Source organism: Anarhichas minor, unplaced genomic scaffold, assembly GCF_050575085.1.
Source record: "Anarhichas minor isolate MPS153535 unplaced genomic scaffold, ASM5057508v1 ptg000028l, whole genome shotgun sequence".
In the NCBI taxonomy this organism is placed as follows: Eukaryota; Metazoa; Chordata; class Actinopteri; order Perciformes; family Anarhichadidae; genus Anarhichas; species Anarhichas minor.
In genome coordinates this window covers 14,049,878-14,073,012 of record NW_027466474.1, presented here as the reverse complement: position 1 = coordinate 14,073,012, position 23,135 = coordinate 14,049,878, and the positions used below count along the sequence as shown (strand labels likewise).

At 47.2% G+C, this 23,135-nt stretch overlaps 1 protein-coding gene across 2 annotated transcripts in view; it reads right to left on the bottom strand.

Moving 5' to 3' along the window:
* tenm2a (teneurin transmembrane protein 2a) overlaps positions 1-23,135 on the bottom strand; it is a 214,957-nt gene that overhangs the window by 5,767 nt on the left and 186,055 nt on the right. For both annotated transcript variants that reach the window (XM_076103209.1, XM_076103210.1), the window contains 18 exons: positions 22,016-22,117; positions 21,373-21,567; positions 19,888-20,088; positions 17,617-17,802; positions 12,184-12,330; positions 10,921-11,131; positions 9,995-10,114; positions 8,254-8,515; positions 7,677-7,944; positions 6,372-6,515; positions 4,981-5,230; positions 4,583-4,603; positions 4,254-4,483; positions 2,671-2,825; positions 2,258-2,359; positions 1,781-1,954; positions 814-1,451; positions 326-501 (listed from right to left, as the gene is read on the bottom strand). In XM_076103209.1, coding sequence (XP_075959324.1) covers positions 326-501; positions 814-1,451; positions 1,781-1,954; positions 2,258-2,359; positions 2,671-2,825; positions 4,254-4,483; positions 4,583-4,603; positions 4,981-5,230; positions 6,372-6,515; positions 7,677-7,944; positions 8,254-8,515; positions 9,995-10,114; positions 10,921-11,131; positions 12,184-12,330; positions 17,617-17,802; positions 19,888-20,088; positions 21,373-21,567; positions 22,016-22,117 — 3,582 coding nt within the window. The remainder of the gene's footprint in view (positions 1-325; positions 502-813; positions 1,452-1,780; positions 1,955-2,257; positions 2,360-2,670; positions 2,826-4,253; positions 4,484-4,582; positions 4,604-4,980; positions 5,231-6,371; positions 6,516-7,676; positions 7,945-8,253; positions 8,516-9,994; positions 10,115-10,920; positions 11,132-12,183; positions 12,331-17,616; positions 17,803-19,887; positions 20,089-21,372; positions 21,568-22,015; positions 22,118-23,135) is intronic.

The following is a 23,135-nucleotide window of genomic DNA, read 5'->3' as shown; positions in this document are numbered from 1 at the left end:
CTATATATTGGTAATTTGACTCCGTGAGAGGGAGCGAGAGAGGGCTGGATGTGGGCTGGGAGGGGAAATGATTTCCTGGAGCATGCACATAACTGAGCGAAGATTACAAGGCTTTCAATTAGAGTCGGACGCATATTGTCCACCAGAGAGGGGGCGGATGTTGAAAACTAAGATGAAGTAGTTTTGTCCAAAGAATTGACAACGCCTTAACTTTATGTCCATAATGAAATCATAATATCCTATATTTCCCTACGCTGATGACTCAAGCCCATGCATTCGTCCACCTTCGTGCCACATCCTCAAGTATTTAAAAATGTAAAAATACCTTGCACCACAGTGTACGAGGCCTCAACGGAGGACAGGTTGGTGATGACGGTGACGTCGTCGTCTCTGCTGGAGCTCTCGATGTCGATGTTGATGGAGCGCTCGATCTCGCGGTGGAGGCTCGTCACCATGCCCGTGGGGTACGTGACGTTGGTCAGGCGGCCCTCGCTGTCGTACCTGGGAGGCGGGACGATCGCAGTCAGGGAAATTGGCAAGGAAAAGGACACGTTTTCACATTCGTGCTGCATAGATAGACACACGCACACAGACACACACACACTGCCGGAGATGAACATGGTCATCTTCGAGGAACTGGCTGTAGTTATAGAAGTGAACACTGGGGGGCAGCAGCACTCTGTGTGAGGTGTGAGATGAATCATTGGGAGTGCAAGAGAACAGAACGTGATGAACATTAAACCTGTGAAAGGCATTCATCTTTGTATTTCAGATAGGTGTAAAAGTGTTACAGGCATACATTCAGACACTCACTGGTAAAACGTGGTCCACCCGGTCTCGTCAGCTTTGGTAGCCAGGAGGCCCGTGTTGCCACTGTAGCCCATAAGAGCCACTTCCTGGCCCACGGCCGACACGCTCCGCAGACCCCCGGTGGGGTCCAGTCCCAGGGTCACCACTTGGTTCTCGGGCAGCAGCACCAGCCTGAGCAGGCCGGCCCCTCCTCCCTGGCCCTGGGCGTCCCTTCTCACCTTCACCGTGTTGTTGCAGTTGTCCACCAGCATGGCCAGCTCCCCGTCCGCGCCATAGGTGAAGTTGTAAAGCGGCTCCCCGGTCACCAGGCTAATTGTCTGGATGTGAAGCCCCTCCCCGTTGAAGACGTACAGCTCCTGTTCCCTCGGCGACGCCACCTCATACTGCGCGGCTCCTCCGTACCCGACGCTGGAGAAGGCGGGGCCCGGCCGGTTGGCCCGCACAGCTCTGATGCGTATGTTGTTGAGGTCGGCGATGAAGAGCGTCCCGTCAGGGGACACGGCCAAGGAGGTGGGGGAGTTCAAGCCGCCGTCGGGGGCGTAGCCGTCATCGCCGTAGAAGCAGTTGCAGTTGACGTCGTTCTTGCAGTCGCAGTCGGAGGCGACGCCAGCCAGGAGGGAGATCTCTCCATTGGTGCTCACCTAAAGGAAAACGCACGGACAGGAAGCGGGAGAGGAGAGACGGTTAATGATGAGATTTGAAAGGAAAAAAAGAAAGTCGCAACTCGATGAAAGAAGACGTATCACCGAAAGCACAATTCATTTTGAGTTATCAAAACAGGGGAATGCCCGAGCTGAATGTGGTCTCTGGAGAGCTGAAACAATCTGAGAATATCTTTTGAAAAAAACGCCCACACAGCCCGACCAGCTGTGCTGTGAGTTTTTGCCGGCCAACAAGCTGGACCAACAAAATTCGCTGTAGAACAACGGCGCAGACGAGCAACTGTGCTCAGCACTCCTTAATCTCGTACCTGTCTGACTCTGTTGATCTTTTTCTCATCCGTCTCAGCGATGTAGAGGATGCCGGTGTGGGACAGGGCGATGGCTGTGGCGCTCTCCAGGGCCGCGTGTATGGCCAGCTTGCTGAGGCTGTAGTCGATACCCGGCACTTGACAATGCATGGGCCGACCTGCGATGATGCTCACCTGTGGGCAACAACAGAGGGTGTCACATCCACGATCCGGCAACGTTTCGGACGTGGAGAGATATTCAGCCGCGGGCGAAACAGTACAGATGAAACTTTCAATAATAAAGTAAGACCTCCAGAAAGTAGAATATTTCAAGCTCTAATTAATCAGTAATGTTACCACCACTGCGAAACTTAGAAAACTCTGTCGGAACATGAACTTTTACTTCTAAATTGGCTTGAGAGAGCCTAATTGGGACACGATCCTGTCAAAGCCACCCTCGGGGTTTTGCAGGGGCGATCCGGCCTTTGTGGTACAGACCTGGTGGTTCTCGGTGATGCGTAGGATGACATTGTTTTCCAGGACATAGAGAGAGTTGTCCATGGGGTTCACCGCCAAGTCCGTGGGCCACTCCAGACGCACCTAGTAGGCGGAAACAAAAGTTAAACATGAGATAATATCTATGCCGAGGGAGGCGTTTTGAAAGGATGCCAAGGTTCAGACAAGTCTCCTCCTCATTTTTTTAAGTGACTGCGGCCCTCACTCTCTTCTGATCCATTCATTTATCCATGGACTCTCTAATCCCTTCCTAAATCAGTCTCTCCATGACCTCCTGGCTGGCGCTCGTCCACACAACCGCCCCAGCTCAGCACTCACGGGGCCGTTAGATCATTATCTATCGCGCCGTCACCTCTCGCCCCCCAACCCCCACCTCCCTCCCCAAACCGTCGTACCTGGCTGACGTCCATGCTGGAGTCGCAGCTGAGCGGCCGCACGGTGGTCAGGTCGTTGGCCCCCAGCAGAGTGGAGATGATGCCGTTCTGGTCCACCTTGCGGATCATGGTGGCATCCACAAAATACATCAGCCCGTTTTTATCCACCGCGATGCCTGTCAAAGCGGAGATGAACACCGTTAGAGACCACGCATAACTCAGAACCGCAGGGTGACCCGTGGACGTTTCAAGTCAATTAAACTTCAGATCTTTCCACCGGCTGGAAACGGATAGCAGCCCTGACAGCTGAATTGCTCGATGCTTCATCGAATGAGAGGGAACAAAGTGATGGAGGGGGCACTGAACTGTTAGATAAGTGTTAGTTTTTGGGATGAGTCATCGGGATGCGGAGCCGAGCTCATGCTGCTCCCAGAGGGCGATCGTAGACTGCAAGCAGATTCTTTAGAAAGGCAAGTGATCCGTAGCACTCTACTTCCCTTCCTCGGTTTCCCCTCGCTGTTCCTTCCCCCCCCCCCTGCCTTTCCTACTTCCCATTTGTTTTTCTGCATTTCACTTTTTTTTTAGCGTTTACCAGTGGTGCTGTGTCAGCCTCGCCAGTCTAACAGGCAGCAGGCATTCAGACAGGTGTGTTTGTTCGAGGCAACTGTGCCCCGAAATAACTCCTAGCCGCACCGAGATACACAACAACAGATGGAGGGACACAGCGAAGGGCACGCTGTAACTGAGAGAGAGAGAGAGGGAGAGAAAGACGGAGAAGGAACAGGCAGAGTGGGCAAGCTGGTGTGTGCCGGCTGACTTTGCCTGTGACAGGTAAGATTGAATCGGTGGCTCATTGTCTTCTCCTAGCACTCACACACATACACATGCTGTATGTATACGGACAGCATGTGTATGTGCAGTCACACACGCATACACACACACAGACACTTGTAACACTGAATGGAAATGTGACAGTGTGACATCCTTGACAGTTTGGTGTCACAATGTTCTTAGATCCAATGATCCACAAAAACCATTCCATTAATAAGTTTAACATTAACCTGGTTTATAACCTCCTTCTGTGTCTGTCCTGCTTTAGTTGAGTCACGCGATGGGCACACTGAGAAAACAAATTATACTCCGGGAAGAAAAGGAAAATGTAAGGCGCCTCAATCTGTCTTGAAAATCACAATGACGTTTGTTTTGTCAGCTATTTTCATCGTTTTAATATCACAAACTAAAGAATCACTTGAATGCAATAAATCTTATTCCGTAATCACTACTAAATATATAGGTTATTGGCTGTTCTTGCCTTATCGCGCCTCCCTAAAGCTGCAACTAACGATTAGTTTCATTATAAATTAAGTCAATAAAATGTCACAATTTCCCACGGCCCAAGGGGACATCTTTAAATGCCTTGTTAAATTCGAACAACAGTACAAAAACCAAAGGACGTCCAATTTATAATGATATAAAATGCATTTTAAAGACAGGATTGGGAGAAAGCCAAATGTTTTCGCATGACGATTGCCTTAAAACGATCATTCAATCATCAGCATAATTGGTGATTCATTTTCTGGACTTTTCTTTTGACAGTGGCTCACCTTTGGGGCTCATAAGAGTGGCTTCGGTGGCTTTGCCGCCGTCACCGCAGCGCTCGTCAAAGGGCAGGCACTGCTCCCCTGTCCCAGCCACCACCTCGGCGTTGTCCGACAGCAGGCGGCCTCCCGTTAAGGAGTGGACGCGGTAGATTCTGCGGGAGTTGGTGTCGGAGATGAACAAAGCCCCAGATACTGGATCCACTGCCAGGAAGTACTTGTGGGTTGGGTTGTTACTGAAAAAACAATGATCATGTCAGTGAATAGCTTAGTTTTATATTTGAAGTAGCTATTGTTGCTGGAATGTGCAGAGGAAGCTGTCATAAGGATCTTACCTGTGTCTGAAATCTTTGTTCCTTCAAGGGAGAAAGAGAGAGAAAAGCACAACAAAACAAACGTTAATTCACACAGTCTGCGGAGAGCAACACAAAGCTGGCCGTGGTGTGAACAACAACATTTAACCATGGGGTAAACACACCCTGGAGGTCTGTAGCACGGTGTATAATTCTACCTCGATCCTGCCCATCCCCAGTGTCTCACCTTATTCTTTCTGTTTCAAGGGAGGATGAAATCCTACACGTTCAATGCACTGAAAACATCTAGTCTTTCCCCCTCTCCTTGTCCTGCCATCTGACTTCAATCCAAGCAGCCCTTCTTGTATCAGTCTTTTCAGTACATCGAAAACAAAAACCCTCTAAATCCCAATCTGCTTTCTAATTGATGAGTCTTTTACCTTAATTCCAGGATGCCAGTTGTGTTCATAGATGGGTAGACCCTGCGCACAAAGTTGAGGTCCCCGACATAGAGGCTGCCATCGATGCCCATTGCCAAGGCGACCGGCGCCAGCAGCTTGTTGCCGTCTGCCAGGCCGTTACAGCTGGGGCAGGAGATGCTGCGCCTCCGTCCGTTTCCCATGACGCTGGTGATTACCGGGGGCTGCTCCGTCACAAAGATGTTCTCACCGCTTCCCTTGTGAAGGATACCTGGACAGGAGAGAAACATGAGCAGAGTCAGGATCATGGTTTCAGTCAGAGGACCGACAAATGTCGGAAGGAAATCTATCATGTCCCCCTGACGATGAATTACAATAACTTTGGTGTGATCTCTTAACTCTTTGACTCGTGCTATCATCAGGTCAATGTCCAATAATGAACTAGTGACATTACGGTAATCCTCTGTACTTTGTGGTGAGGAGGGCTAATGAGCAAATGTTAGTATGCTAACATGCTCAACAAAGCTCAACATTATATATATATATATATATATATATATATATATATATATATATATACTGTATATATATATATGTATTGCTCAACATCAGCTTTGTCACTGGGAGCATGACTTAGCATGTAGCTGCTCGCATGGCTGTAGGCTGTCAGTCTCGTTAATAAGTTCATCTCCCAACACATGTTTTGGTATCAACAAAAAAGGCACAAGGATGCAATGAAGGCTGTTTTACTGGCACTTGTGTGTTCAGCACTAGCGACATTTTATCACTTTGGCAACACATTAGCCTTTTTTTGATGGCCAAAGCGTAGCATTGCATCTCTCCGAGGAGAGACATTTCTCCACCGTACATGCAGTCCCCCACTTCCACAAATACCGCCACACGCCGCTGGTTCTCCAGTTGCGTTCATTCCATTAGTGCATTGATTGTCACAGCAGGTGAGCATCGCTGCATCAGCCCATTTATACTTCCAGTCCTTTTTTGCATGACTGCACAGAGTGTAGGTAATGGAATAGTAGATCATGCAACAAGAATGACCGCTGGACCACCGCCACAGAGATCTCGAATAAGTTTCTGGAAAAGGTACCTCTGCCGCCCCCCCCCCTGTTCTAACAGTTGCTGCAGGTGCACATGTTTATTCAGTAGGGCTGGCGTGAGTGAGAGAACACAAGCTCTTCTTCTGAAAATCCTTGCAGACAGGTTAAAAAAAAGAGGCGCCTGGCAACTCCATGTGAACCACAGGAAGCACGGTGCTGTCTACCCCCCCCCCATGACAATAGTAAGTTATGTGAGATATACAGTACTGTAAACCTGCTGGGACTGGCTGAATATAAACTACAAGGTAATAGGGGGTGGAAAAATGAAAAAGTCCATATGGGCGTGTGTGTACGTACCACTGCGTGTGTTCAGTATGTGATGCTTGTCGAGTGACCAGCCGCCCAGACTGGTGGGATCCAGTTCGTAGCCCTGCAGAGTGGCGGTCCTCTTCTCCCAGAGGATGAGACTGGCACAGGACTCATATTCATAGCCCACGGACACTGCATACAGGAGAGGGCAGAGGCGAGAGAAAGGGAGGAAAAAGAGGCAACGACGAGAAGTGAAAACTGAGAATGCATGAACGTGAAAGTAAGGGAGGCTGTGCAAAACTTCATCTGAGCACATCCTCCCAAGTTCCTCTAGGTTGTGAAACGTGTGATACACAGAGAAGCTAGTTAGCGCCTCTAACAAAAACCTGCCCTCACACCCGACTAACACTCTCACATGCTGCTAAATCAATTAAAAACCTTGTTAATTGGAAAGATCACTCGTTGGGCCTATAAACACACGGGCCGCACCGGTTGCCAAGGTGAAAAACTCTGCCGCTGCACCCAATCGTGTACATGTGCTGACAGTCTGATCTGACTAAATGTACAAATAAGCAAAGAGAGCTAAGATGAAAGGAGTGCGTTTGTGTGCATGCATGTGTGTGTGTGTGTGTGTGTGTGTGTGTTTTTCGTGTTACAACTTGTTAAAAGGAAAAGCGTGTTAACACATCAACTCCCACTTGAGTCACAGTCAAGTCTGCTGTTGCCGGCACCTTCTCGGCTGCTCCACTGCATACAATAATGCAGTTTACCTGCAAAATGTAACCTGATCGTAAATCATGTATATGCTTTATAACCTTTAAGAAACGTCAAATTACGGTCACTCTCCGGGAAGAAGGGGACCTTTGAGTGAATGTATTTTCTCAAACAGAATGCCCCTCATGATTTTAGTCCGCACTGAGTCCCCCAGATGTCTGCCGCATCTGTGGCCTGACAGCCGTGTTTGGCTGACAGCATCTGTGAGCGACTGTGACAGCGGAATGTAATAGCACCGAGGCTCCCCTGGACTCCTGCTCGCTGCTCCAGTGGCTAACTGCTAACTCACCCTGATGGCTAATAACCCTTCACCACAGTTACGGCTGGCTGACTGAACCACAAGCGGCTTCAATGAAAAATAGACTTATAAAAAAAAAAAAAAAAAGAAGAAAAAAAGCACTTAACTGTGGCTATACCGCAGAGTTGATGGAGGCCAGGTTTCTGGTGTATTAGCTCTCTTCCAGGCTCCCTAATTAGCAAGCTCTCCCTCTGTCATAGCCAGTGATGCCTCACTGGTAACGTTTCTAGTCCACTGACCCCCACAACCCAGCTTCTCTCCCATCCGTCCCTTCCACTCACCGACAGCTGCAGAAAGGCCGTAGACCCTCTGCCCATACGCATCGGTTTTATCCCAGATGTAGGTGTAGGCCAAGTTGGGTGAGGCATGGAACCACTTCTGGAAGAGGTGGCCCTCCACTGCTACCATCAGGTGAACCTTCAGCAGGCCCATGGACACCACGGCCGGAGTCATGGTCACCTTGAGCAGCGAGCGGTAGCCCTGCGTCCTGGAGCTCAGGTAGCACAGCTTCAGACTTGAGCCAGGCACCTCGATCTGGTCATGCAGCACCTGGAAGACAAAAGAGAGGAGATGACAGGAGAGAAGGATTAGGCGGGGGGGAATTAGAGGGAGAGGGAGTAATGGGGGTCACGCTTCCACTGACGGCTGAAGGACAAAAAAGGGGAAAAAAACAATGGAAGAAATAAAGAAATAGAGAAAGAGGGAACACATGGGGTGGGGTGGGGTGGGGTGGGGGGGAAAGCTATGGAAGCGAAAGGAGAAAGAGAGCTGCGGGAGACAGGCATACAGGAGAGAGGGAAGACAGCGAGGGAACCAGAAGGGAGATTAGCCGGCTGCCAGAGGTCAGTGGTACTGCACCTGAGTCTCCGGTATGATGGGTTTCTCCCCTGGCTTGGAGCTGAAGAAGGAGGAGAGAGGGGATGCAATCACAAGAGGGTCAGGCCTGACGAAGCCGCTCAGGTCGCAGCCCGGGATCGTGTTCTCTTCTGTCTTAAGCACCAGAGTGTCCATAGCATAAAACTGGCTCCAGGGCAGCCACACGGTGCGCTCCTGGCTCAGGAAGGGGGCGCGCTCGAACCGCAGAGTCAGTGATGCACCACCGTTAGCTATCAGGTCAAACCTGGAGAGGTTTGCAAGAAGAGGATGGGAATAAGGTACAGATGGGGACGCGCTGTGGCGGACGATCATACACTGTCAGTGTTTTGTTTCTTCCAATATAACATTTACTCCACTGCTTTAACTCATCGACAAAAAAAAAACCAAACACCTGGAATAGATTTTTCAAAATGATTACATTATGTCACAACAAACTTCTACAACACACAGATAGAGACAAGGCTGTCGAGGCAGCAGTAAAAGGTCTGAAATATAAATAGCACAATGTTAGAACACTGGTGAAAGTGATTGCATTAGATGCTCTTCCACCTTTTGTCTCCACATTATGACAGACATCTGTGGGCTAACGATTAGTGCAGAAACAGGTCATCTACACAGTTTGCCATGGCAAATGGCCAGAGCTCTGTACGAGTCTGGAACCGGTGCGGCCGAGAGAGCCTGTAACAAGTGGGAGAAAATAGCACTCATCAAAACTAAACAAGGTCAGGCAGGGATATCAGAAACACGTTCTTTCGAGTCACACGTTTGTGAGACTGGTGAGTAACTGCCTCTGAAATACAAGGTTAATTAAATGTTACTAGGAGTTGGGCTGTTTCAGCGTCAGCTCGGCCTAACTGGGAGAAAAGGCTGCAAAGAAAAGCACTGATAAGAGGAGGAGACGGGTGCTTAAAGAACCTGAGACAGGGAACACAGAAATTGCACATTTAATGAGTGGAGGTCAGTCTAAAGAACCAATGAATCAACTTTTGAAATAACATGTTACGGATGTCAGCCAGACTGGAATTCAATATCAGTTGTAGGGGGGGGGAGAACTGGACAGAAAAGTCAAATTAAAGCAGGCTTAAAACTTCCCGGAAACTTGAATTCCTGCGGGGGGAAATGGAAAGACATGTCAGGTGAGTTAACCAAACGTGTTTCGGAAGTTGGCTATTAAAGCAAAAGAACTGTGGTACTTAAACATCCAATTTCAAGGTTGTCATTCATTTTTTGCTTTTAAAGTTTCTGCGGCGGCCCTGTCATTTCATTTCACATGTTGTTTATCTTGAGTAAAACTCCTATTGCTGGAAAATGTTCTCATGTGACATAAAACCTTGTAAATCATGAACATTTGATTGGCCCATTGCAGTATATATAGTGTTTTCATATTTTCTTGCACATTCTTTTTCTGTTGTTTTCATTCCCGTTATACTTTTTATTAATACATTTTCACTTAGGAGATTGAGTTTTGACTCCCGCTTGTGTTGTTCTTGTAAATACATTTCCTCCGCTCATATTCAAAATCCTCTTTCTTTGCTGTATCTAATTATCTGTGGCTGCAACAGCCCAGTTTTCTCATGGGATCATTATAGCTATCTAATCTAATCTGATCTAATCTAATGTAATTTAATGTAATCCAATATAATGTAATCTAATCTAATCTTATAAAACAGCCTATGTGGTGAGGTAGTTTCAGCAAGGAGTGCTGGGTAGCTGTTGTACATACATTCCATCCTGCCGTGTCAGCGTGTATCCATAGTGGGGGTAGTTGACAAAAGACACGTTCACCCCCACCAGAGGGGTTCCATCTGTAGTCAACACCTGACCCCGGATTAGAGATGCCAAACTGGAAGAAGACAGAAGACACAGAGTGAGGGAGCGATAGTCAATCTATCAACCCAATCTTCCTAACCATCAATCATCTGGTTTGATTAATCTCACCATCTTTCAATCACCCCTGTTTGTCCATTCATTCAGTCACTGCTCTGGTCTTCCAGCACTCATTAATTAGTGACAATCAGCAGACCGCGCCATCCAGATTAGCTCCCGTCAATCACGTAAACAAACCATGACAATGTAGATGGATGTGAGCGTATGTTTGTGTGTGTGTGTGTGTGTGTGTGTGAGTGGCTGCGCCAAAGAGCACTGATATACATTGACTAACATTTAAATATACAGCATCACTTTGATGAGCGGCTTTCTTTTGAAACATATGATGCCGGCATGTGGCAGTGTATGCGGACGAGACTCAGCACCACGGACAGCGCTTCACAGCTCTACCAAAGTCTACAGGGGAATCTCGGCCCGCTCTGCTTTGGCTCTGGGATTTGTTGAGGTCTTGACTGGCTCTGTGAACACTTCTGAAGTCTTTTGGATATTTGTGTCATTGGATCTAGAGCTATTGTTTTATGGCACTCATTTATTCATATATCTTCTGAAAGAATAATCCTTAACATGCAATCTCACAGGCATGTAAAACCATTTTTTAAACATTATTGGCAAACATGAAAACCCCTCTAGCCCTGAATTATGAAAATTAATTTAAAAATTCCTACATATTATCCTGCATCAAATGCTATAACTAACTAAGTGATATGAATACTAATAGTAATGTGTGCTTGTAGCCTGTGTTCGTGTCCTCTCCCACCATACCTCGAGTTGAACGGGTTTTCCCCTGGGAGGACATGGGTGCTGTCCCGTCCCACGAGCATCTTGACGCGGTCGTAGAAGGAGCGGACGCGGGGCTGGAACGGCGGGCTCTGCTGGATGACCAGGAGAGGGTCTCGGGAGCCCCGACAGAGCGGGCTGTTCTGACAGGGACTCTGGATGCAGCAGTCTGGGTCCATGCAGTCTGTTAGTCCATCTGACACGGAGGGAAAGCGCAATAATGAGGTGGTGGTGTGAAAGCGGCAAAGATTGCAAAAAAGACAAAAACTAAACCTACTTCTTCCATTCTTGATTTAATATTTTGATAATTTGTTCATAGAAGACTCCTCCAGAGACTCCTCTCATAACAGTCAATTATATTTATTGTTTTAAAGCTGGGGTAGGCAACATTAAAGAAACCAGCAACAGTAACCTAGATTTGGAAATCTAAGAAAAAATCTCAGCCCCGCCCTTTAGGCATCCATCCAAAGCCACGCCCCCAAAATAAAAGAAAGCGCATCATTGCCAGCCAAGAGAAGCCAATGCGGAAGTGCCATACACTTGCATTCTCTGTTCTTGCCATTAGGGGGCGACTCCTCTGGTTGCAAAAAGAGGTCTGGTTGCATAGAAGTTTGAGAAAATGACTCTACTCCTCACTTGATTTATTACCTCAATAAACATTGTAAACACAAGTTTATGGTCTCAATCTCTAGTTTCAAGTCTTATTAAATACAGCATGATGTTCATTTAGTAAATTATGGTCCATTTAAAGTAAAATAGATCATAAAGCAGGGTATGCTTTAGGGCGGGGCTAGCTTGTGATTGACAGGTTGCCAGTGCTCACGGCTTGAAAACCGCATTCCACAAACGAATGGGGTGACGTCACGGCGAGTAAGTCCACTTCTTGTGAACAGTTTATGCCGACTACCTCATTTCTGATTCATGCTTAATTAAGCAAACACCAAACATTATCCTAATAAAAGTAAACAACAAACATGGCTATTGTTAGTACTCACAGCTGTCAAGCTAGCATGTTAGTATTGGCAAACATTGTCTGCCTATTACGAGGACTTTTTTTGTCAGAGCATTTGATTTATTGCCGTCGTGATGTAAAGAGAATTTCAACGAATATAACAAAAACATAAATTGCCTACCCTAGCTTTAATTCATTATTTATCCTCTCTCATGCTTTATTACTTTAACAATCATTTATTTCCACAGTAGGCATTCATAAGAGAGGGCTGCACTTATATAATAGCCCCATTTCACCTCCTTCGTTGTCCTTGTTGTCGGCGCAGGAGGTCTCCATGGCAACACTGCAGCCGGGGCCCCTCCAGCCTGTCTGGCATTCGCAATGCCAGCTCTGCTGTCCCATGGTGCACTGGCCGTTCCCGTTGCACAAGTTAGGACAGCCGTCTGCGAGGAGAGGACAGGAGGAGACAAGGGGAGGGAGAGGGATGATGGGAGAGAAGCAAGGTGATGCTTGTTTGTTTTATCACCAATGATACACGGATGAGCGCACACACACACACACACACATGCTCATATGGTTATGATAGACCAATGAGTCTCACTCAATTTAATAACCACGTGGTGGCATACGTTAAGTATCGATTGTTCAAGAATCAATTTAATTCAGCACGTCAATTTTAATGCGCACCTTCCCAACGTGTGTGTATGTGTGGACAGACCTCTCGATACACTTACTTGATAGAGCCCCACCCGATCATTACACTCTCTTTCGCTCTCGCAGTCTCTCTCTCTCTCTCTTACTTATGATTCAGTGTAGGTAATGGGATTCTGATGGCCTGAGAGTAATGCTTTCTCACGAGAGAATGGGATTATGTTCGCTTGAGTGTGTGTGTGTGTGTGTGTGTGTGTGTGTGTGTATCTGTGTGGTGGCAGTCTATGAGCTAATAAACCTTCACTTTAGTTTATGCAAAAAGCTCTACCAGAATCTGAGGCCCTGAAGCCAAGAAAGTTCTGTAACTAGCATAGCGGGGCCACCCTCAACTCAAGAGTGGCTTTAAGGCATGCAGGGAAAAGCAGACATTTTATGGGCGTCTGGTTGAGGAAATTTGCAATTATAGAGGGCAGTACGATCTTCTCAAAGTATTATCTGGTCACTTTTGGTTGGTTGTAATGCTAAAGAAAATGTAAAGGAATAGTTTGGCATTTTGGGAAATAGGCTAATTCGCTTTTTGCACACAGTTATATAACCTGAGTTTAGAATAAAGACTGCAAACAGCTCTGTCTGAAGCTCACTAATTTACGTGTTGTATCTTCTCTCTGTTTAATCTGTACAAATACATTTAGTTTTGATGGGAGGGGGTTTTGTGCGGGTCTATTTCTTGGCTGGGAGCAGTGACCTCATTGAGTCTTGCTGCCACAGCGTGGTTGCCAGACAGCCAGCAGACACTCCAAGAAGTTCTTGTGCCCGGCCAAGAAAAAGTCACACACACGATCCCCTGTACGAACGAGGCCAGGCTAGCTCTTTCCCGATGTTTCCAGTCTTTATGCTAAGCTAAGCTAGCTTTCCGCTGGCTCCAGCTTCACACTGAACGGACATATATGAGAGGGGTATCAAACTGCTCATCTAACTCTTGGCAAGAAGTAAGTAACAAAAAGCATGATTCTTATTTTTAGATGGTTATACACGAAAGAAAACATACTTATTAATATTATATTCCATTTCCACCAATAGATCCCCTTAAATGCTGCACACTGGCCCTTTAAGGTAACTTATAAATCAAAAAAACATTTCTACTAAATTGGGTCCAAATGTCCGCTAAATGCCAAGAGATAAATACTTTTGTTTCTGAAAGCTTACTATGACATTTTCATATTCCATTAGGGTACTTTGCATCCATGCTGGGACAATTTTGCCCATCGTCTTTTTAAAAAAAAGGCCTTTAACTCAGGGAGAGTCTTCAAAAAAAAAGGCATGATGACACACAATGACAATGTTTTCTCCGGCAGCACAAAGAGCCTCAAACAAACTTGTCACAGTGATTTCCTCTTCAATAAATGAGGGAGCAGGATGCGACACTCTTAAGTCTACCCACGGGATATGGAGGCAAAGACAGGGTTGACTGATAAAACAATACGTGCATGCACGCAAAGGCACTTACTCAAGCACACACACACACACACACACACACACACACACACACACACACACACACACACACACACACGCGCCCAGCACAACGTACCCTAGAGATATTACCTGACATTTCCCACTCAGTAGTAGTGAGTGCCGACACAGAGTGAAGGAGGACAAAACAACCCAGTAAGAGATTATGAATATGAAACGATTTTCATTGAGTCCCGCTCAATAGATTAATGAACATATTTTCACTCAAGTTGCAATGTAGGGTTTTGCCCTCTAACAAATCGCCGCATCAATAAAGCCATGCATTATGAATACAAATGGCGCAATCTAAACCGTGGCAGCAGCTAAATTAACAGGCATTTCATCCCGATTGGCTTTTTGTCATATGTCTCAACCACCAGGCGACGAGGGAAAGTCAACAGAGGACTTTGAGAAAGGCACGGCGCCATCTTGTTTGAACTCACAAGAAGAGGTGAGGGAGGGGGGGGGGGGGGTTAAGCATGAAGCTTAACTACGTTTTTCAGCTCAACAAGAGGAATAAAATCAAAGATTTTTATCTGTAATTATTACCATTTTCTGCATCAGGGGACCGCTCATGACGCTGTATTAACAGTCAAGCTGGAATAGATTGTCCCCGAGTATTGAGCTCGGGGAACAAAGGCAGTTAGCAGTGATTGCCTGTTAAATGGAGTTGCCATTTAAAGCAGCCAAATACTTATGAAGCACCCGGACAGGACGATCCATAGCGGGCATTGATCGGCTTGCCTGGGCAGGCCGACACGAGACTCCTGTCTCTTTAATGCCGGGGCCCAGTCAATATCCCTCTCATACTAACTAGAATAAAGTGGGATTTCAGAAACTATTAAGTCCACCCTCCCCACTAATGTAGTTGGACTCTGATGAAATCCCCTTAAAAAGGAGAAGAAATTGCCTTGGGTTATGGGTCAGCACACACACACTCTTCCGTGTGTGTGTGTGTGTGTGTGTGTGTGTGTGTGGGTGTGTGTGTGTGTGTGTGTGTGTGTGTGTGTGTTGGGGTATATGACTGGATAGAGAAAGATACTGCGTGAGACTCTGAGGAGAGAGAGAGAGAGAGAGAATGAGAACTTAGAGCATAAAAGAAGACGTTGTGCTAAAAAGTTCCCTCCGTTCTCCCCATTCCCCATGTTTCCAACTCTGCCTCTTCTAAAGGTCATACAGTAAAGGTCACAGCCATAAATCCGAGACCGCTGCTCTATAGATGGACCGGATAACTCTGCGCTTCCTTGGATAAACTGCCCCTCATCTGCTCCTCCTCCTGTTCTCAATGAGCTATCTTGGAAAATGATATTGATTGACTTTACCCCACGTGTTCTCCGACCTGTCACCCTGTTTTCCCTTCGGCTCCATCTGCTCTTCTTCGCTCTCCCTTCTCTCAGTCTTGCTCCCTTTTTAACCCCGCGATTTACCTTTGTCTGTGGGCTGCTTCTTCATAAAACAATGAGAGCTATTCCATTAAGCGCAGAGGGTGAGAGGACACTCTCAACGGTGCTCCGGGGACCCGTACTGTCAGGCAATCTGTGCCGCTCTGTGTAACCCGACAGAGGTTCAGCTGTGGGGCTATCTATTAAGCATTCTTGCCGTGCGTGTGAGACAACTCACCCTGGACCTGCGCCCTTCTCTTTTTGCATCAATGTTTTAACCTTAGCCATGCTTCTGTTTATCTTTGTGTGATCTGACTAAACTGTTTGGATTTTTTCTTTTTTTTCTTTCTAAGGCTTAAGTTGGAGAGGATGGGTTTGATGAAAAGATAGAAACCTGCAATTAATAGTGTACGCTCGCTGAGTCACACACACACACACACACACACACACACACACACACACACACACACACACACACACACACACACACACACACACACACACACACACACACAGAAAATAAATGTATTAGACGCTCTTTCATGGCCCGCGACTGTTGCCACAAATGTAAACACGCACACACTCAACAGTTCTGTATTTTTCGGCACCACATTAAGGCCTCGCATCAGTGGCCTATGAAATTCACCAATTACCTCAGAAGTTCTTTACGGCTCTCATCATTTTCTCCTCGTGTGAAAGCAGCGGCGTTTACGCAATACATGACTAGAATACCTGAGCGGGGTTGTGTGTTGATGTGTTCCCACGTTGGAAAACATGGAAGGGGGGGGAGACACGCTCACATGCATGCACATCCACACGTTCACAGCACAGCCCCTCGACACTTGGCCACCACACTAGGCTCTACGGTACCCCCACAACACATCGAGGCCCAATGACAGCGAGCCCCTGCTGCAGCGCACTGCTGCAAATGGGAGTGCGCTGCGTGCAGGGAGTCGTCATCGAGGCTGGCACTCTGATCTACGCACAGATATCACCACAGAGTCTACAGAGCCAAGCCAGGCCGAAACCCACAAATGCAGCAGCTATAGCTTCTACCACCACAGGCTAAGAAACAGAAACACCAGAGTCAGATACGGTACCTGCTTTGTCAACCATGCTCCCATGGTCTGCAGTGGGAGAAAACGTGCAAAAAGGTAAGAGATGGGGAGAGTATTCTTTTATTCTTTTTAATTGTTTTTTAAATAAATGCAAGCAAACATCATGCAGAGCTGAAATGAAGAACAGGCAAGCTGAGATAAGCTAACACCGACAGTGTCTGGTGCTCGTGAAGTGTGCTTTGCGCCAAGCTGAGGCCTGACAACTCTTTCATCTTGGGCTGATGCTGCAGTCAAAGCTGCCCTACTTTCTGATGGGGGAAATGGGGAGATCACAAACTGTTATTCCCCTGCGTGGTGTGTATATATATATATATATATATATATATATACACATATACATATACATATACATACATATACATGTGTGTTGCTTTGTGTGTGTTTCGGTGTTTGTGTGTGTGTGTATCAGATTGCAATCACAGTGCTTGTGGTGACAGGGAAATGAGACTTTGTGTCTCAAAGCACTCTGGGTGAATCACAGAAATCTGGCACTCATCCATCCAAAGTGACAGTGATGTCGTATGAGACAGTGATTGACTGGCATTTAAAGGCACACTCACAGCACACACACTGGCACAACTGTGTGCATACACACACACACACACACACACACACACCCACCCAACACAAGCACACACACACACACACAATGTGAGAGAGAGATTTTTTGTTTGATCCCGGTGAGGTGAAGAGTTTTACCTTTCATCACGTAACTTTGGTGTTTCAAAGGCCAAAGAAACTGACACTCCTGGGGTCTGCAGTTGAGAGGCAACCCAAAAGCGGCTAAATCGTGCTCTTTTGTGATCCTACCACCTCCACTCCTCTCCTCTCTGTTTGCCCACCTCTTACGTCACCCCCCCCTCACCCTCTTCAAATTCCCAAAAGTCTCCCTTTTGGCCTCCACTTCTCATTTCCACATACCTTTAACACAGAGGAAAGGAGCTGCCAGTTTTGACTGACTGGGTGTTTGTTGTTTTTTTTTGGTGCACACCCATGTGTTGACACGCAGACACACACTCTTCCCCCCCCCGCCCAAGCGCACACACGAATACATGGAGGCGCTTACCAATGGTGCAGTGCTCTCCGTTCCAGCCCTGGTGACACTGGCACTTGCCGTCCTTGCAGGTGCCGTGCTTGATGCAGAGCGGGTTGCACACCCGCTGATCGCAGCCTGAGCCGGTCCAGCCCTCCTCGCAGCGACAGGCTCCGCCCATGCACACTCCATGGGTCCCACAGTCGACTGAGCACACCTCTGAAGGGAACGGAGAAAGATCTGGGTCACACACACGTTATATGTCAGGACTCAAAAAGTTGATGTCGTTTGTAGGTTTGCATTTTTCTACTTTTGCATTTGTGCACTCTGACACAATGGTTATAAGGCTCAGTGAGCACTGATTTGGTGACTAGGTAAAAGGATGTCTGGAGTTTCTTGTGTCTGGTAACATATATCTGTTGTTGCAACAGCTATATTTTCATGTTCAAATGTAATTATTGGGCACAGACATGCAAAAGCCCTCACCATCTCTCCTACAGAGGAGCAAGACAAGCAGACTCTGTGATGCTTTTGCCTCTTTTGGTTGGTGTTTTGCGCCTCTTTGTAGTCAACGTGAATCTTTTTGTGATTATGTGTCTCTTTGTGGTCATTTTGTGTCTCTTTGGAGTTGTTTTATACCTCTTTGTAGTGCTTTAGTGTCTCTTTATAGTCTTTTTGTGTCTCTTTGAGGCAATTTCTGTCCTATTTGGTCATTTAGTGTCTCTTTGTAGTCATTTTCTGATTCTTCTTGGTCACTTTGCAACTCTCTGTGGTCTGTACATGTCTCTTTGAGTGACATTTTGGAAGTGAATACAAGGGGGGGGGGGGGGCCCTGACACGTTGGGCCCCTGTGCCTGTGCCCGGTAGGCCTGTTCAGTAACCCATCCATGACTAGGACGTGTACAAACTTTCACTTTTAAACCATAGTTTTGAATCTCTGCTGTTTGACTTCATCCCATGTGACACTGAGCAACAATGTCAAATTACCCAAGTGCCAAAAAAAGCCCAAAGCGGAAAAACAATCAAAAACAATCAAACCTGCATTACACTGAATACATTTATCCACTGAACACCCGTTAAAATCAGCGGCAAGGTTTTTTTTACTGAAGACTGGGTTTATTTCCTCCGCTTTGTTTGGGAGGCTCCCATGTTGCAGGCAGCGATTGCGCATGTGGTGAGATGTGACAATCCCGCTCATGTGCTCGGGACCCCCGCGGTGCGTAGGCAATGCAGTATGTACCGATGTTTTGATACACACTTGCTGAGGGATCCTGCAGCGTGGAACAATGTTGTCTTTATTAAAGCTAAGCATTGCCTGTCTCACAAGGAAAATGCTGGAGCTCTTCCTGTGACTGGGAAGCGTTGAGAGCCTGGTGGAGGTTGCCGTCCCTCTTAACAGTTTTTTTTTTGTGGAAGTTGAGTATTTTATTATAAAAGGCGGCTAAACATGAGCTCAGCTACTTTTACAAGCAATATCAATTTTGTTGTTCTACTCCATCCAGGGGTGCAGCTGGGAGTTATGAGCCTCGTGCACAGGAAGTGACTGCAGGCGCCCTCCATTTTCTTCTTCCTATTGCCATCATTGGCCTTGATGAGGACCTGAGATTTGTCACAGCTGTGATGTTCAAAAGTACAATTAAAAGTTGTTCTTTTAATTGTCTTAGGCTTATGAATAGTTGCTGTGTGTGTGTGTGTGTGTGTGTGGGCTGTGTGCGGGGGTTTGTTATGTGCTTGGCTGTGGGTGGTTGTTCTTCATTTTCCTTTAGACTTTTCTTTTGTTGCTGTAGCTGCCTTTTCTTGCATTTTATAAATTACTATTTCTTTATACTTGTTGCATGTTTCTACTTTTATGTAAAGCCTGTTGTAATGAAATGCGCTGTACAAATAAAAGTGCCTTGCATTGCCCATTTCGGATTTTGAGCACTACCCTGATAATCATAAAATAACCTTATAGTGTCACTGACGGTCTATTAAAAGATTTTATATAGCCTTGACAGTAAAACATGTCACATTTTTTGGTTTCTGTTTGCTCCAATTTGGCTTAGATATTAAAACAGTTGCTGTTTTCTATTTCTGAGCAAGTTGCATCGGTTGTGGTTTTGTAGATTTCATCCAAACACAGTTTGAAAACCCAAACAGTATTAAATAAAATGCTAAACTAATTAGCCCTGTATCCTAGGGGGACCACACAATTAGTTGCAACAATGGGTAGTCAGAAGCTCGTTTTCTCCCTAAGTATGACACCCCAAACTCCTTCTTTACTCCGCTTTACTGCAGCCGGAGCGGCGCTGCGGTCGCACTTACCCATAGAGCAGTCAGGTCCCATCCAGTTGGGGTCACAGCTGCACAACCCGGTGTCTGGTATAAAGGCTCCGTGGCCGTGGCACTGGTCTGGGCACTGGGCCCTGGGCAGCTCGCAGTGGAGCCCACCCCAGCCTGGCTTACAGTGGCACTCCCCGTTCACACAGATGCCATTGTTGGAACATGTCGGATCCAGGCAATCCACTGCATTAAGCCAGAGATACACACATGTGAAAAAATAACAGGGAGAAAAAAAGAGAGAAATGAACAAAAAAACAACCACAAGCTAGAAAACGTCACATCAGAGCTGATTCCAGACACAAATTAAATATGAGAAAGAGACGCCACAAAGGATATATTTTCACTCTTTGTGTACACAAAACGACGATGAAACAGAAGAAAAAAATATTACCAGACGTATTACTAAGGCAATTAAAGCTCACGATAATGAATAGCCGGGTCTATAATTGCATTGGGCATAGCAGCAAACGGCAGCGAGTCTCGCTGACACATTATTCGGCGCGAGCGCTCGGCGCGCGTGTGCGGGCCCCGCTTAAGCAGTGGTGTGTATGCGCGAATACAAAGGCGAGAATCTGACACTGTCAGTCTGCCAGGTTGACAGGCAGCTCTGAGTCCGAGCAGTGAGTGAAAACCAATTTGACAAATTACCTCCTCCCGGCAGAGAGCCCACCCACCCACCCCTCTCCGTCCTCGTCGCTCCCATTTTCTCTCCCTCTTTCTCTCCTCATCCTCTTTGTCTGACACCTCTCTCTCACTCTCCTCCTCTTCAGGCATGATTGACCCCTTCGCACCCCTATGCACACGCACGGTCAGGGAAAAAAAAGCACGCGCTCGCGCATAACCTCGGCCCCTCGGTTCGGTTTTCTGTTTGCCCGGCAGAAACGGCGGATCACAGTTATCGATTTTCATGTCGCTAGCACTCCAGGTAAATTGTTTGAGGGACTCTGCTGTGATGAATATCAGATTTGAGACCAAAGGAGAAGGGGAAAAAAAATTAGATGGGAGGGAGGAGAAGAGCAGGAGAAAATGCTGACCTTGTTCTCCGGCCCTGTGCTCTACTCCTTTCTTCCCTTTGTCTTTCTTTCCCATCTCCTCATCTTCACCCTGCGCTCTCTTCTCTCCCTCCTTCTCCAGTTCTCACTGCCTTCATACATATTCACCTCTCACCGCCGCCCTGACTCCCCCTCCAGCTCTTATCCCTCTCTCTTTCTTCTAGCTTTCTGATGACCGAGAATGTGGCAGCCTGATCCTTCTTAAGGATCAATAGAAGCTATTTTCATCCCTTAATAAAGTCTCTCATGTGTTTGGCTGCGGTATCATATATATATATATATAGATAGAGAGAGAGAACTCAGATTAAGATTATGCTATGATGAGCTGTCTGACTGGAGTGTGAAGGAGTGTAGCTGTGAGTCTGCGGGCGCGTTTGTTTTGGTGCAAACATTCATGTTCCGCCCCCCCTCTCACCCTCTGCGCAGCTCGGCCCTTTGTAGCCGATGGAGCACACGCAGTTGCCGTCGGTGCAGGAGCCGTGGCCGCTGCAGAGGGGCTCGATGCACTGCGTGACGGGGACGTCGCACTCGGGTCCCTTCCAGCCGCTGTAGCACACGCAGGAGCCCTTGTCGTACTGGCCGTTACCACTGCACAGCACCGGGCACGCCGCTGGAGGAACGGAGAAAAGAAGGGTGTGGGGGGGAGGGGAGAGATTAAACCAATTAGGAGGCTTTTTAGGGATTCTCAAAGCAGTGAGAAGCCCCACCGACGCGTCACAGCAGTGCATGAGGGCAATAGAGTGGTTAAAGGGCTGGAGAGTGGCGATGACATGAAGAGTAATTACAGGCAGAGGTAACTAAACTATTCATCAAAGCTGTCTATCCCAGGTGAGCACAGAGCCAGGGAGACGTCGGCTGGGGGAGCTGCCATTCATCATCAGTCATCTTGTCTCGGCTCCACCTCGGGCCGTGCGCCACCTCGCTAATCCGCTCTGCTTGCCGCACGGAGCCCCCTGAAATGTGCCCGCTCGTCTAATTAGACGGCGGAAACGGCAGAACTTTTTTTTCAGATGCGACGGGAACCGAAAAAAACCCCCACATTTGCAAGCGGCTAATACCTTTGGAGCAGTCCATGCCGTGGAATCCTGGGAAGCAGTGGCACACACCAGAATTGCACTCTCCGTTGCCATGGCAATTGCGCGGGCACTCTTGCACTGAATCTGTGAAGACGACAGAAGTGAGACGGAGGGAGAGAGAGAGAGAGAGAGAGAGAGATAGGGGACGAGGGGAAGAGGGGAGGGGTGAGAGAGTTGGATGGCAGGCATCAAAGCATTCGATTAAATCATTGGCACCATTCATTCCTTAAGATGCTACAAATGGAGTCAAGGCGCTCGGTAGTCTCACAGTCACAGTCACACACACACACACACACACACACACATAGACACACACACACACACACACACACACACACACACAGACACACACACACACACACACACACACACACACACACACACACACACACACACACACACACACACACACACACATAGACACACACACACACACACACACACACACACACACACACACATAGACACACACACACACACACACACACACACACACACACACACACAGACACACACACACACACACACACATCAAAAGCAAGCGTCTTCCTCAAAGATTCCTTGCATTCCTTTTTCAATGCATTTTTCACAGCGTGGGGAGAATGCATTTCGAATCAGACATTCTTCGAGACGCCGTCACCCATCCATCATTTCCCTGCTCACTATATCAGAAAATAAGAGCGCTTTACGCTCCAACCCCGTCCTCTGCTCCTTCACCCCTCCCTCTTCGCTATATTCTGGCATTTCTCCCCCGTTTTGATTGTTTACCGCTCACTCCGGCCCCCCACCGAGGTCATTAATACTTCATCCCGGTGTGGTTGTTTGGTGCATCTCCGCAGATTTTTGCTGGTGTGAGTGTGTGTTTTTTTTCTGGCTGGTGTTCGTACATGACTTCAGTGCCCCATCCACCTTCCAGTGCCTCTTAACCCACTTGCAAAGACCAAAAGAAGTTTGGTGAGATGAAAAAAGGAGGCATTTTATCCGTCCCTTCCTCCTCTCGCTCATGCTTTTTTTTTCTTTCAGCTTCCACTTTTCTTTCACAAAGCATGACTCAGCCTATCTTCCTCTCGAACACTTCCTCCGTCGTTTTCTGTGCTCAGCC